This window comes from Nanorana parkeri, unplaced genomic scaffold (genome assembly GCF_000935625.1).
Source record: "Nanorana parkeri isolate BGI_ZX_2015 unplaced genomic scaffold, ASM93562v1 scaffold99, whole genome shotgun sequence".
NCBI classification, from domain to species: Eukaryota; Metazoa; Chordata; class Amphibia; order Anura; family Dicroglossidae; genus Nanorana; species Nanorana parkeri.
In genome coordinates this window covers 1,250,366-1,264,354 of record NW_017306367.1, presented here as the reverse complement: position 1 = coordinate 1,264,354, position 13,989 = coordinate 1,250,366, and the positions used below count along the sequence as shown (strand labels likewise).

At 41.9% G+C, this 13,989-nt stretch overlaps 1 protein-coding gene across 1 annotated transcript in view; it reads right to left on the bottom strand.

Moving 5' to 3' along the window:
• Positions 1–1,255: 1,255 nt before the first annotated feature.
• Positions 1,256–13,989, bottom strand: part of MUS81 (MUS81 structure-specific endonuclease subunit) — a 49,533-nt gene continuing 36,799 nt past the window's right edge. Inside the window, exons 12-15 of the mRNA XM_018552856.1 lie at positions 13,839–13,964; positions 11,972–12,075; positions 2,891–2,971; positions 1,256–1,365 (exon numbers count right to left, since the gene is read on the bottom strand). Coding sequence (XP_018408358.1) covers positions 1,299–1,365; positions 2,891–2,971; positions 11,972–12,075; positions 13,839–13,964 — 378 coding nt within the window. The 3' untranslated portion in view covers positions 1,256–1,298. The remainder of the gene's footprint in view (positions 1,366–2,890; positions 2,972–11,971; positions 12,076–13,838; positions 13,965–13,989) is intronic.

Sequence of the window (13,989 nt, the reverse complement as noted above, 5' to 3'; positions counted from 1 at the left end):
GTATACAGATAACACTGATTCCAAAATGCGATGGAAGTTGAGTTTACTGTGTTTAGTGGAGATTATGTTTGCTGTGGAACACTATTATGATATTTATCAAATCTTATATGCTGTATGGGGAGATACTGTATTATGACGATATTAAATGTCAGAATTATACACTGTTATATGTGAGAGGTAAATACACACTGTTAGGGATTAGTTATTGATTATGGATGTTAATGAAACACAACCGCCAATAATATGGATCACAAGAATTAGAATGTATTCATTGTGAATAGTATGATGCCCTCTGCATAGATAGCAGCAGGGGATATGTGGCACATACCGGGAATGGCTATTAGGGCAATACCCTAATTCTTCTTTTTTTTTTTTTATGTGTCACGTTGCACTGGATCCTCCCCCGTCCCTTCCGACACCCCCAGGAAATATGTATTAAGCAGCACTCAGCTACACTGTTAGCATATCAGACTGGTCTTGTATCTGCCCCCCCCTGTAGTCATTCTGTATTAGGTGAACCTGCTGGGTCCCTCCCACAGCTCTTCTTCCTGTACAAGCTTTGTGCAGCACAGTGATGATGACATTATTACACATTTTTACTTTTTTGCTTTGATACTGGAACCTTTTTGCAGAAGTGCAATTAAAGTCATAAGGCAAATCATTTTCTGCAAAATATATTTTATTATTTGATTTAAGACATTAATTGATCAAACTCACATAATGCATATTAATGTATTACAAAATAAGTGATTCCACGTTACAAGTTTTGAAATATACAAAACTTATATACAACTCCTGCATTGATTACAATAGGGCAGACGCATTTGTTTCCAATATTTTTTGAGGTAGTCCATACCTTACAAACAATTCCTTGGCAACTGGTCACTGGAAGAATTTTTGGAGCTGATCACAGTAGAAAAGAATTTGTATTTACACTCTTTTCAAAACAGGAAATTACTTGTTAACAATTTCTGTACAACATGACATGTTTAAAGGCCACAAAGCAACAGATTTCATTCAAGGCCTTTGCAGTGATCTTTATTCTTTTACACAGGCTTAATTCACAAATGCTACATTATAATGATATCAGAGATGCCAAAACATTCTTCCACATAATTGCAGACTGAACAGTTGGTAACAGAATTTATCAGACTTAATACCTTATTTTATTTTGTAATGAGTCTGGATAGTGAACATATTATGACCTTTTTCCTTACAAGAAAATATGGTTCCTACTCTCAACTCTAATCACCCTCTAATGTGGTACAGTAACTGTAGTATTGTTTTATTAGGATACATCAGGACAAGGCTTCCTTAGTGCAGTAAAGTTGGGCAATGGTTCTGCTCAGAACAGGTCCAAGGTTCCTGCAGAAAGATGAAAAATGTTATTGTAATCAATGACCACCAAGCCAAAGCACAAAGGCGGGCTACACTGTACTACATTATACAGAATTTATATGGTTACAGAAGATTTTCACTTTCAACAAGGTGCAAAATAAATGACGTGAAATGTAAATTTATTAAAATGCTTGCCAGGCCAGCAAATATGGAATAGAGGTTTGATAACACCGGGTTGACCTAAAATGGTCTCCATTAATTAAATGAGACAATGGCAGCATATGAAAGGTGGCCTCAAACAACATGCTCACTCCGTGGCATAACCCCCATCAACTGCTCTCCTGATGTTTCTCCATACCATTTAAGAAAACTCTGCCTTGGTGGAAATGGGAGGTATAAATGTGATGAAGAGAAAATGGGGGGAAAAAACTTAAACAGTTAGGTTTATTCCAGTGTTATTGAGACACTAAAGAAGGAAAAACAAGACTGGATGATAAACGGCTACAGGATAATGATCCTAATGTTAGGCATGGAAGGAAAGGAACTGAGGTGATTTACAGTTTAGCAGATCCAATTATGACAAGGTCAGTTATGCTTTTTTTTATATTAACACCAAAAAAGAGAAAGAAAAGTATAAACCAAAAAAGGAAGACAGAGAAAGAAGGAAAAGAAAAATGAGATAAAGAGAGAAAGAAAGCGGCTAGACACAACTGGGTAAATGACATTTAGGAGGGAAAAAATATGATTGGAAACAGATAAAAACAGAAAGCGATTTAAAATCTGACATCCATCCAGTAAGGCAAAAGTTTGTATAAAATTGTCAAGGCAATCATGGTCCTGGGCAGTAAGTTCCACCATTTACATGATGCAGTTCGTAGATTTTATCGTTCAGTCTATTTGGAGTGCAGGCTTAAAAAAGTGCAGTGAAAAAAATAAGTAGGCTGCCATTGCCAATTGCCTTACGAAAATGCTAGCTGCCTAGCCGTCTTTGGCTCAAATATTTTCTGAGTGATTGCCTCAGAACCAGCATGAAGCACATGAAGCACATGAATTCAGAATTCCTGATCTGTTTAGTTGTTCCCGGTCAGCAATTTAAAAAATATCGGAAGCCACCGAATCAGCATACCTGGATCAAAGATTTCAGAAGCAGATGTACCCATTGTTACACATTAGTAAAAAGGGTAAAATGTGACAAAAAATAGCCAGGGCTCTGCAAAGCCATGATTTTAGAATACTCAAAAAAAACAAAAAAACATTCCCAATGTTTCACATATGCTGAGATTTGAAGCTCCTCTGCAGCACCTCCACCTTGTGGCTGCTGTAGGGGATACACACAGAGGTTAACACTTCATGTATGTCTGTGTGCTTGTTAAAACTCTGAGACCTGCTATAGACCCAGCAATCCTATTCATAAGGACGTGTATTGCAGAAGATTACAATCTGGTGAGCATATCTAACAAATATTTACCACTTTTTGTCTGCAGTATACAGTAAATTATAGAACAAAAACAGTGATTACAGAAAGCATGGCACTGCATTTTACATCACATACCTCTGAAGCTTCCCGCATTTTACGCTTGATAGTAGCTTTTCCTTCTCTTCATAAGAACAATTCTCATAAGCAGACAGGAGACTGGGTGACAAACAAAAAAGTAAATTATCGTTGCTGTGCTCTGGTGTTATTATGCCCCAAATAAAGTGGCTAAAACTGTTATTTATATGGCATAAAAAAAAATTTGATGCTTAAATATGTCTACCCGATGCCATTATTTATTTCATTTTGTATATCTCTCCTAAATTGTCTTTCTAAAATATGGACAGCACCTCCAAATCTTATTTCTTTGAATAAAAGTTTTACCAGCGTAAAGTGCTTCAGCTGGATAGATAACATGTTAAAAGGAGACCTATGAGGTGAGTGATTTTCACTCAACCTCATAGTTCGAGCCGACGTGTGACAATGACACCGTCACACATCGGCTCAATAGATCAGGAAGTGAGCGAACGCATACCGTTGCTCGCTCACTTCTCGATCATCTCCCTGCAGAGAGCCGTGACTGTCACTCACGGCTCCCTGCAGGGATTCCCCCCCTCCCCTGTCTGATCCTCCAGCGCTGACTGGCGGAACAGACGAGGGAGGGGGTGGGTACAGCTGGCTCTGCCTCTAGATAGGCAGAGCCAGCTGTCACTCACGCAGCTGGGTGGATCTCGACAGTAATGTCAGGATCTGTCCTGGCAGTGGCGGTCTCAGTATACCGCGAGCTGTATCTCGCGGTATACTGAGCATTGGGTCACGTGAGGACGCTATTTTATGTCCTCCCATGACCCTCAGGAGAACTATGGGGAAAAACACTTACTCCATAGTTCTTCTTTAAGACTGTTACGATATATATATTTTTTAAATTTAAATGGTTTTGTAAAGGGCCTGGTAAAGGTGGAAATGCATTATCTGGCTGGATTATGATAATACTACCCTGGTTTGTAATGCTTTTGTTCAAATAAATACGATTAGGATTTTTATGTTACTTTGGAGGTGCTGATCATCTTTTTGAAAGACTTTAATCACTAAGATGCAAGAGTAAACTCATAGAGCAAGTTTATTATGGGTTAGCTGATTGGATTGTTATAGAGACTATATCTCTTCCAGAGTTGTGGCATATATAGTATATTGTACTCAGATAGGAAAAATAACAAAGCCCACCACGTTGCTGAAAACGAATTTGCGGTCAATCATATGGCATCATAATATTTGATGCTTAAAAATGTGTACCCAGTCCCATTTCTTCTTCTTTATTAATTTTGTATATCTCTTCTACCATTGTAGCTTATATAGTGTACTGTGTAAGACATAAGAAAAAGTTGAAACCCGTCAAATGGTGCAAAAACCTAACTTGCTGTCATATTCTAAGACGTGTCTATGTATAATTCCTGTATGCCAAAAGCAAGTAATAATCAAAAATACAGGTTTTAAACCATGTCTGGACAAATGTTTTAGTGTACATTTTATGTTATTGTTTTGGACAATATACAACATTGGATTATGCCACTGCCTACATTATGCTTACAAAATGGTGTTGTATGCTTTGCAGTTCACAGCATAACTGTATGGAATTACTGTATTGTATGGAAGTACTCACTTTTTCAGCATTTTTCCCCAGCTTGGTTCTTTGTTAGTGATGTAACTTTAAAATCCAGAATCTCCAGGAAAACCAGGTCCCGCTGCGCCTTCCTACCCTCAGTGAAGAAGGTTTAGCTCCCTACCTCGCCTCCCCAATAGCACTAACTTGTATTTCCCTTGCAGAGGAAAGGCAACTAAGGGGGTTATTCACAAAAGGGTGAAGAGTTTGAAGAAGGCCGGAGAAGTGAATAATCTAGGACAACATGGCTGATTTGGAAATATTCTCCAATTCAGCTCACTTTCCAGTTCAGCTATGTTGTCCTAGATTGTTCTCTTCTCCTGCCTTCTCCAAACTCTTCAGCCTTTTGTGAATAATCTTGTAAGCCTCTGTACCTGTTAATCCTACCTAAAGCCTTGTAAAGCACAAACTTGATTTCCTCTTCACTAAGCCCTTTCTCTTTGGCAGAACATGGCAATGATATGTAATTCTAGCACCACACAACTTGAACACTTCATGAACATGTATCTTTTTACTTTCGATGTCTCATTACAAATGCCTGGATCTACCATGAATCATTTCAACATGTTCCCAGTATTTGTACATAAGTACATATTTACCAAGTGTTGTGCTTGAACTGAAGAACTGGCTGTTCACTTTGCAAAGTGTATGTTAGTGAATGAGGTGAAGCGGTGTTAACGTTGAATATCGAATTACATGCTAGAAAAAAAATCATGTTTTTTAACATCTCTCTCACATATGATTCAGAGTGAAAACTGCTTCACCTCATTCACCAACATTTACTTTACTAGATGAACAGCTTCAACTCATTTAGTAAATAAACCACAAAATTTGCTTTGTGTTTTTTTTTTATTTCTCAGGCACTGAAAGTCATTAGAATTGGTGTTTTGTTAATTAGAGAAGTGAATACACACAGAAATAGGTAAAGTCTGTATACTGTATAGGTCATGACAGAAAAAGAGAAGCTGCTATTAAGGTGCATGATCGAAGGTCTTCATCCTTATCCCAACACCTGATATGCACATTCTTCCCTGACTCATTAGGTAGTAAAACATGATTTTTGTCTTGTAAAGTTTGTTTCCTGGAGTATATCACAGGACACAGTTAATTCTCAGACCACTGGGTTATACAGCAACTGTCAGGTGATTGGACACTGGCAAATCAATCAAAGCGACAGGACAGCTCTGTATAACCACTCCTACTCCCAGCCTATCAAGCAGTACAAAGTGAATCACAGAATAAAAAGAGACGGGTCCTGTCCTGATGTTCTACTCTAAGAAATAAGTTTTACAAAACACAGGGAGTTAATTCTTATAACACTGGGATGTTCAAAGGCAGTCCAACAAAGGGGCTGGCAACACAGCAAAACAACAGCTGAAACCAAAATGCAGAAAACCAGAACAGAGCAGAGGAGCCTCCTGAAGGACCTTCAGGCCAAAACTGGCATCAGCAGAGGCCTGAACATCCACCTGGTAGAAATTGACAAAAATGTGTGAGTTCCACATGGAGGCCTTACAAATTTGGGAGACAGAAGCTTGGTGCTGAAAAGCCCAAGATGCATTAACCCTTCTAGTGTGTGCCATAACCTGAAAAGGAGGAACTTTTCTTTTAAGCTCAAAGGTCTGCAAGAAGGTCTGACAAATCCACTTGGTAATGGTGGAGCGGGAAGCCAACTGTCCTATACGGGGACACTTAGGAATAACAAACAGGGAGTCAGACTTGTAGGTAGCAAAAGAGGTAAATTCTGATTGCCCAAACTATATCCAAATGTTGTAGGGAAATTTATTTTAGGTGTTTTGGAGCAGGATGCATTAATGATAAACACAGTGTCCTGGCTAAGGTGGAAGCCATAAAGCACCTTCGGGAGAAAGGAGGCCTTGGGCTTCAGCACAAACATTCTTATGGATGGCCAGAAAAGGCTCCTTGCACGTTAAGTCCACTAGTTCCGATATACATGTCTAGCAGAAGTGATGGCTATTACAAAAGCCACGTCACGAGAAATCAAAGACAGAGATATATATTTATGATAATCGGTTCTAATGAGGGCTTCTGAAGGGTTGAGAGAACCAGATTGAGGTCCCATGGATTCAGTGGAGCACGAACAGAGGGTACAATGTGTGCCACCCCATGCATTGCTGTTCACCAATGAGTGAGAGGCAAGCAGCAAGAGGATTGCCAGGGCAGAAATCTGTCTCTTGATGGTACTCAAGGCTAAATACTTGTCTAGACCAGATTGGAGGAAAGATAGAATGCATCCCATGGATGGAATTTTCTGGTCTCACACCAAGTGAAGAGCAATGAGGCCAGCTGGGAGCGATGAGGATCGCAGAATGCCTTCTGTCTTGAATCTGAAAAGGAGGCGAGGCAAAAGCTTCAGAGCAGATAAATCGTAAAACAGTTTGAACTGATCCCACATGGTCACCAAGGCATCCACAGCGAAGGCTAGAAGATCCCCGGTCCTGGTGACAAACCTATCCAGCTTGTTGAATCTAGACACCAGAAGATCTATGTCCGATGTCCCCATCTGTGACAAAAGGTTTGAAACACCTCCAGATGGAGGAACCGTTCTCCAGGATCCAGACGCTGATGACACAGGTAACCCTTCTGCCAATTTTCTATGCCTGGAATATGTATGACGCACAGGTTTGGAACAAGACGTTCTGCCCAAATCAGAATCAGGCTATCTTTCTCAGAACCACCTGGCTTCTGGTGCATCCTTGATAGTTGATCTAAGCCACAGCCATGGCATCATTGTTGGACTGAATCCTGGTCAGATGACCCTATAATTGGGGGGAAGTCCAGTATTAAAGAGACAACTGAATAATTCTGAGCTTCAGGATATTTATCGGGAGTCGCAATTCCTCCAATGACCAGGACCCGTGGAGTAAGAGGCCTTCCAGGTCTGCACCCCAGCCTAACAGGCTGGTATCCATTGTGATCACCCTCCAAGACATCTGAAGGAAAGCCTTACCTGACTTCAGAGCTACACAATGGCAGGGCAAACTTTGTCTTGCTGGACAAGCAGTTGGGGAGATCTGAAGTTCAAACCTGCTTCCCAATGCAACTAGGGTGTTGAGCTGCAATGGCATGGAGTGAAACTGAGCATAGGGAACTACCTCGAAAGGAGGTTGCCTCAGGTCCAAAACTTTAATGTAAAAGCAAATGGTCAGATGCTTCATGGGCCATAGGGTCTAAACAAGGAAGCGGAGAGACCGCAACTTTTCCTGTGGCAGGAAGACCTGGACAGGATTGTGGGCCAGGACCAGACCTAGGTACTCCAAGGATGGGACATTTCCAGTGCTGATTTCTGGGGGTTCAGGATCCATCTAAAGCACTGTAGGGACTGCATTAACCACTGAATGTTGGACAACAAGGCTGACGCTAACTGTTCCCTTGGCCTTGGGGGTGGTCAACAGGCTGAACTAAAACACCTGAACCACCTCTGCCCTCTGGAAGAGGGACTGTGACCCCTAGAGTGTAGATACAAAAAGATCTGCCCGTCTCTAAGGAGATTTAGGCAGATTTTATGACAATTAACAGGGATGAAGTAGTGAGTGAAACTCCGGCTTGCAGTGGGAAATGGTACTCTGGATCAGGACATTGAGCATGTTCCATTACCAAAGTGCTGAGAAAGCTGAAAGACATTTCCCTACTTGAAGAAGTAAGGCATCCCATCATTGCAAATGGGGGCTAACTTTCTGCCACGGGGGCCTTGCGGCAAAATTGCGTACCCTGCTTGAACTTGAAACCCGATGCCTGAGAAGAACAAAATTAACTTTTCTTGAGGAAGGAAGTGGAAGACTTGGCTAGTGCAGTCTTCTGCTGTTTCTTCTGGGGCAAGAAGGTGCGTTCCTATAGCCCCTCCTCCCTCCTGTAAGGTCTGACAAACTGCCATGGTGGAGACGGTGCACTGCATGAGCAAATGTGGCCTTAAATAGGGCTTCTAACCTCTTGCAAGTGTGGCCCTTAAAAACTGGGACATCTTCTACAGAGACCATAAGGGGTCTTTTTGGACAAGAGATGGCAGAATCCAAAGAAGAGACCACCCATTTTTTTTTTTTTTTAGGAAGCCATCCTCAATAGAATACTGCTGGGCAACACTTTTAGGGAAAGAAAACATTTTCTCAGTGATCCCAATCACAATATAATACAGGCTGTTAATGCGAAAGAACAGGAAACATTTTGGCAGGTTTAAGTATTTTTTAATACCCTAAACCTGTGATCTTTAAAAGGGTAGACACAGGTGGTTCTAACTGCAAATGAGTGAGGACCACATCCAGAAGGACAGAAATGTAAGGAAAATGTCAGGAGGTAGGTTCTCTTCATGAAAGGATGTCTGAGAACTGGAGACAGTTCCTTTCCCTCTTCCTCAGGAAGAGTCAGAGGTAGTCTGAGGGAGCAGGAGTGGGGCCCTCTGGACAGATGTTTCAAACAGATCAGCCATTTTCTATATGAGAGAACCCTAAAGCTAGCAGTGAAGCAGAAAGGGAGCCCAGCATGGTACTAATAAAAACATCATCCCCAGTGGTGGTAGACCCACCACCGAAGTCACAATCTGGCTGTGTGGCCCCTGCATCCCATGCTTCATTAAATATGCACCTATGATCAGGGTGAAAGGGTGCCCTGTGTTCAGACATTTAATGACAGCAGCAGGTGATCCAAGATGGCAGCAGTAGCGGTGCAGCTACCTGTGGGAAGCATAGCAGCAGGTGACGGACACATGCGTAGTACAGTACCGTAGGAGGAGGTGAGCAGGCACAGTTCTTGGCCACTAGGACTGAAAGTGAAGCCTAATGGCATCAATTTGAATTGCTTAAAACTATATCACCCTTAAAAAAGTTATGCTGAATTAACCCTGTAGGCAACTGAGGCTACTGCCTGGGCATCTGGAAGGCATGTTTGCAACTTAATCTGAAGGGCTTTGGGTACTTACCAGGATGTATAGTGGTCCGCTTACAACCCGATCTTTGCCCTCTAGGTGGGCATACCCCCTGAGGGGGGTCTTCAGGGTCAGAGCTTCAAAAGGAGTAAAGCCCTGGACCTAAAAAGCACCCAGCGGCTAACCAAACACGTTGCAAAAAGTGGCAAAGCACATTACAGGCCAGCCCTGTATCTTTCTTCTGGTGGGTCCAAATACATTATGTAAATGCTCTGCCAAGGAGCAAACTGATCCAGAAAGCTGCTAGGGGCTCTGCAGTGGCTTAGAGCAGAATTAGTGAAACTTACTTCTCTCAGTGCAGAGAAAATACAATTACCAAACTGAGGCAAGCTGGGTTAGAAAGGGTAATGCAGGGCTGTCCTGAAGCATTGATTCATTTGCCAGTGTCCAATCACCTGATGGTAGCTGCATAACTCAGTGGTCTAAGGATTAACTCCCTGTGTCCTGTGATGTATAATCAAGAAAGCAGGATCAGAGTGATCAGAAAGACAAGCTTGAAGCACGCGCCTTCAAAAACTAGTCAGCATTCTGATAGGTTTCTTTTACCTTAAAGCTCAACTCCGGACAGATGTAAAAGACACAAATTAACACAGCTCTGTATAAATGATTACATTTACTTCAAATGCAACTAGGTTAAGTACTTGCAGTTGATTAGGTATCAGCCTTTTGCAATCCCTTATATAGCAGCACTCAGACTGGGAGAGAGTACTAGAAGCCAATCAGGTGTGATGCCTACAGGAGTAGAAAATTGAGTGAGCAGAAATATTACCTCATCAGCAAAGATGGGCTCGATGTTCGAGTCGAACTGTTCACCTGCCGAGCTCCCCACAAGGCACTGTGCCTTGTGAGCTTTTATTGGCTAAAGCTTTAAACCTGACCACAGGTCAGGTGCAAGACTTTGCCCAATCAGGGCCCAGTACTCTGTAAGAGCCATGATTGGGCAAAGTCATAACTTTGCCCAATCATGGCTCCCCTGTTACAACTGTAAACAGTTGGGCAGAGCTAGCTCCACCCAATTGTTTATATGTTGCCGGCATCTGTGACAATGCCATTTTGCGGCGGGTGTTTATCGCAAACGGACAGTGGTTCGTTCTTTTTTTTATTATTATTAATCTATTTATATTTTTAAAAATTTGTTTCGTCGAGTCATTCTCATTGTGGACAACACTGGACGTTGTGATTGACGCTGGATTACGTCGGTGGATCCATTCTTTTTTTTAAATAAAAGATTTGTCAAAAACTTGTCTTTTGTTTTTTTTTTCTAATAAAGGATTTTTTCAAAAGTCTGGCCTATTTTTTTTACAATTTTATTTAACCCTTTAGTGAATGGGTAGAGGTACATGTACCTTCACTCATTCACAAGGGGGGAGACCGCATCTGGGTGCCCCTTTATTAAAGGGGTACCCTGATATGAATAAGCACCCTGCCCACACCCCCGCCCTAAGGCTTGTGGGGGGAGAGGCCCTTGTCCCCATCGGCACAGGGACAAGGTGGTTTTCCAGGGGCAACCCTGGAAAAGCACCCTCCCAGTGCCGAGGGCATGTAGCCAGGTATTGCAGGGGGGGACGAGCAGGCACCCCCCCATTCATGCCCTTCAGGCCTGTGCTCAGATCAAGGGTCTTTTTTCCCCCATTTTTGGGGGTGGGGTCCCTCTTGACATTCCTATCAGACCTAAAGGGTCTGGTATTGTTTGGGAGGGGGAACCGCACACTTTTTTTCTTTTTAAATGTCATTTTTGCTGCAGCAGGTTCTATACATTGTACAGATGTGCCACATTACAGGCAGTTTAAGGGGACCCCCATGGTACGATTTTTTTTGTTTTTTTTATTGTTTCACTTTAAGTAATGTTAAAATCACTGCTCCTTTAAAAACTGTATTTTTTTAAAGTGGTTTTTTTCATTAATTCCTGTCCCCTAGGGCAGTACCCGAATCCCCATATACTTTTTATGGCCATTAAATTGCAAATAAGCCTTCAAAATGGGGTCAATTGATTTTCAAAAGTTCTACCCCTATAGACTTGCATTGAGTTTGAGTTCGAGTTCGAATTCAAACTTTTTCCCATGTTCAAATTCGAACCGAACGGGGGTGTTCGGCTCATCACTACTCATCAGCCCTCTGCTATGGCTCCACTAGCTAATCAGCAGACTGGGGGTGGAAAGAAAACACTTCTGTATATCTTCGTTGTAACAGACAAGATGGTGTTATCCTGCTGGCTGTGCTGTGTGATATTCAGGACTGATGAAAGAAATGCAAACAGCTACCTTATTTGTAGTACAGATTTGTGTCTGGAGCTCACCTTTAAGTAAAATTATATCCTTTACCCCAGTAACTGCTGACACAGGTTCTCAGTACCAATACCAGGTAATGAACTGCAAGTTACAAGAAGCCTTACAACTGTGTAAATCATCAACATTTCAGGGGAAAAAAACCTACATATTTCACCTGTGATTCTGTAGAGACCCGTAAAAACATGCTCTAATATTTGTCCATGTGGACCAGTCTGAGAAACACCCTAGTTACTCATGCAACACTGCAAAGTGTACATGTAATTGTACTTTACCTTGCTGGAGTGTTATATCTTTCCAGGATAGCTGCTGCCTTCTCTCCACTCACACCACTAATCTGCATTAGCTGCCGAGCAAACACCTCTTTCACTGTCTGAGCCTGTAGTGGAAACACAGTGTCACACAAGAGATGGACACAATGTGGTCTACAGCAGCAGCTACACAGGAAAATGTTTCATTTCCTGGTGTGGCTGCTTGTAAACCTATATTTCCCCCCATTAATCAGAATCACCAAAATTAATATGCATAATTTACATACTTTCAATTCAACCAGTTGTCGTCCGCCCGTTGATAAAAATGGACGGACGGCACAGCTGCATTGGCGGCTTGCCGTCTCTAGACGGTATTTTTTTTCTGCTTGAGTGTGCCCCCTAGCGCGCGCGCACGGGCAGAAAAAACCTGTGCAATGCATAGAGCCGTTACCGGCTGTTTAACATATACAAGATGGGCAGCTCTATAGCCTGCCGATCGTGTATATCTGCTGGCTGCGTGACACCCCCTCGACTGCCGCCCCCCCTCCTCATCTTCAATCCCGGGATCCGCTGCCCCATCTGCGGCCCGGGACCGGCTCTGGAGGGCGTCAGGAGGAAGAGGGAGGGAGATCAGCTCCTTGCTGACCTCCCTCAGTGCTGTGAATGCAGAAGTGATGTGTATTACATCACTTCCGCATTCACCTGTCAGTCATCTGACTGCTATAGCCAGAGAGAAGAAGCTGATGAAGCAGATCTCTGCTTCATCAGCTTCTTTTGGGGTCCCCAGGTGACACTAGGGGTCCTAGAGAACTCTAATATCTCCATAAAGAGGACCTGTCAGTGTACCTGTGCTATTATATAGGGGGATTCTTATCCCCCTATGTAATAGCAATAACAATAAGTGTAAAAAAAAATGTATATATAAATAAAAAAAAAAATAACAAAATGCTTAAGTCCCCCACGTTTACGCACATATAAACGTAAATATGCTTCTGGTGCGCCAGCGTGCGGAAGCGACAATTGCGCTACACACATTACATATCGCCACGAACGTTGCAGTGAGAGCAATAATTTTAGGGCCATCAATCACTGATAACACTAAACTGATGAGCGGTCAAAGCTTTTAAAGCGTCGCCTATAGCCAATTTTGGGTATTATCGTTTTTTGAGGTTTCGCGCGCGCACGCAATTTTAAGGCTTGACACGTTTGGTGTCTTTTTACCCGACGTGACCCCGTCTTTTATATTTTACCAAAAAATTGGGTAATAATAAATGTTTTATCATTTAATATCGGGGAAACTGTTTGTTTTTTTAAATTTCGGTAATTTTTCCTTAATATAGTAAAAAATAAAAAACGGCAGTGGTGATTAAATACCACCAAAAGAAAGCTCAATCTGTCCCTAAAAAATTGTATAAAATTAATTTCAGTACAGTGTTGCATGACGGAATAAATGTCAGTCAAAGTACCGCAGCGCTGAATACTGAAAATGGCCTGGATGGGAAGGGGGTTTAACACCGCGGACTTCAACTGGTTAATGTATGTTATATTTATATGAGTACCCGACCATGAACAGAGCATTTTTGTGCCACTACCACTCCCAGTAAGCGTCCATGCTAATTGATAACATTATAGTTAATATAGATGTATGATAAATACAGATGGGGATTGCATCTGTCTTTGTGGAGATTACATGCTAATAAAGCCTTATTTACCTGAAAAGTTTATAACATGTACATGATCTCCTATAAATAGAGGCTGATGGGATTTTAATTGAACCCAGTGTGGTGTGCACATATTTACAGTTACCAGAAGCTGGCATTATGCCAAAAGTGCCATTTTCGACCGATATGTTTCGGCGCCGATATATAGTGTGGCAGCAAATTACCATTACCTTATTCTTCATGGCCCCCTCATTAAACTCTTTAAACTCCATCAGAATGCAGCTCTGAGCATCATGTCGCAACACACGATCACATTTACTTGCTTCTTCTTTAGTGCAGCTCAGCAGGGTTTTGTTCTGTAAATATCAACAATTAAAACTA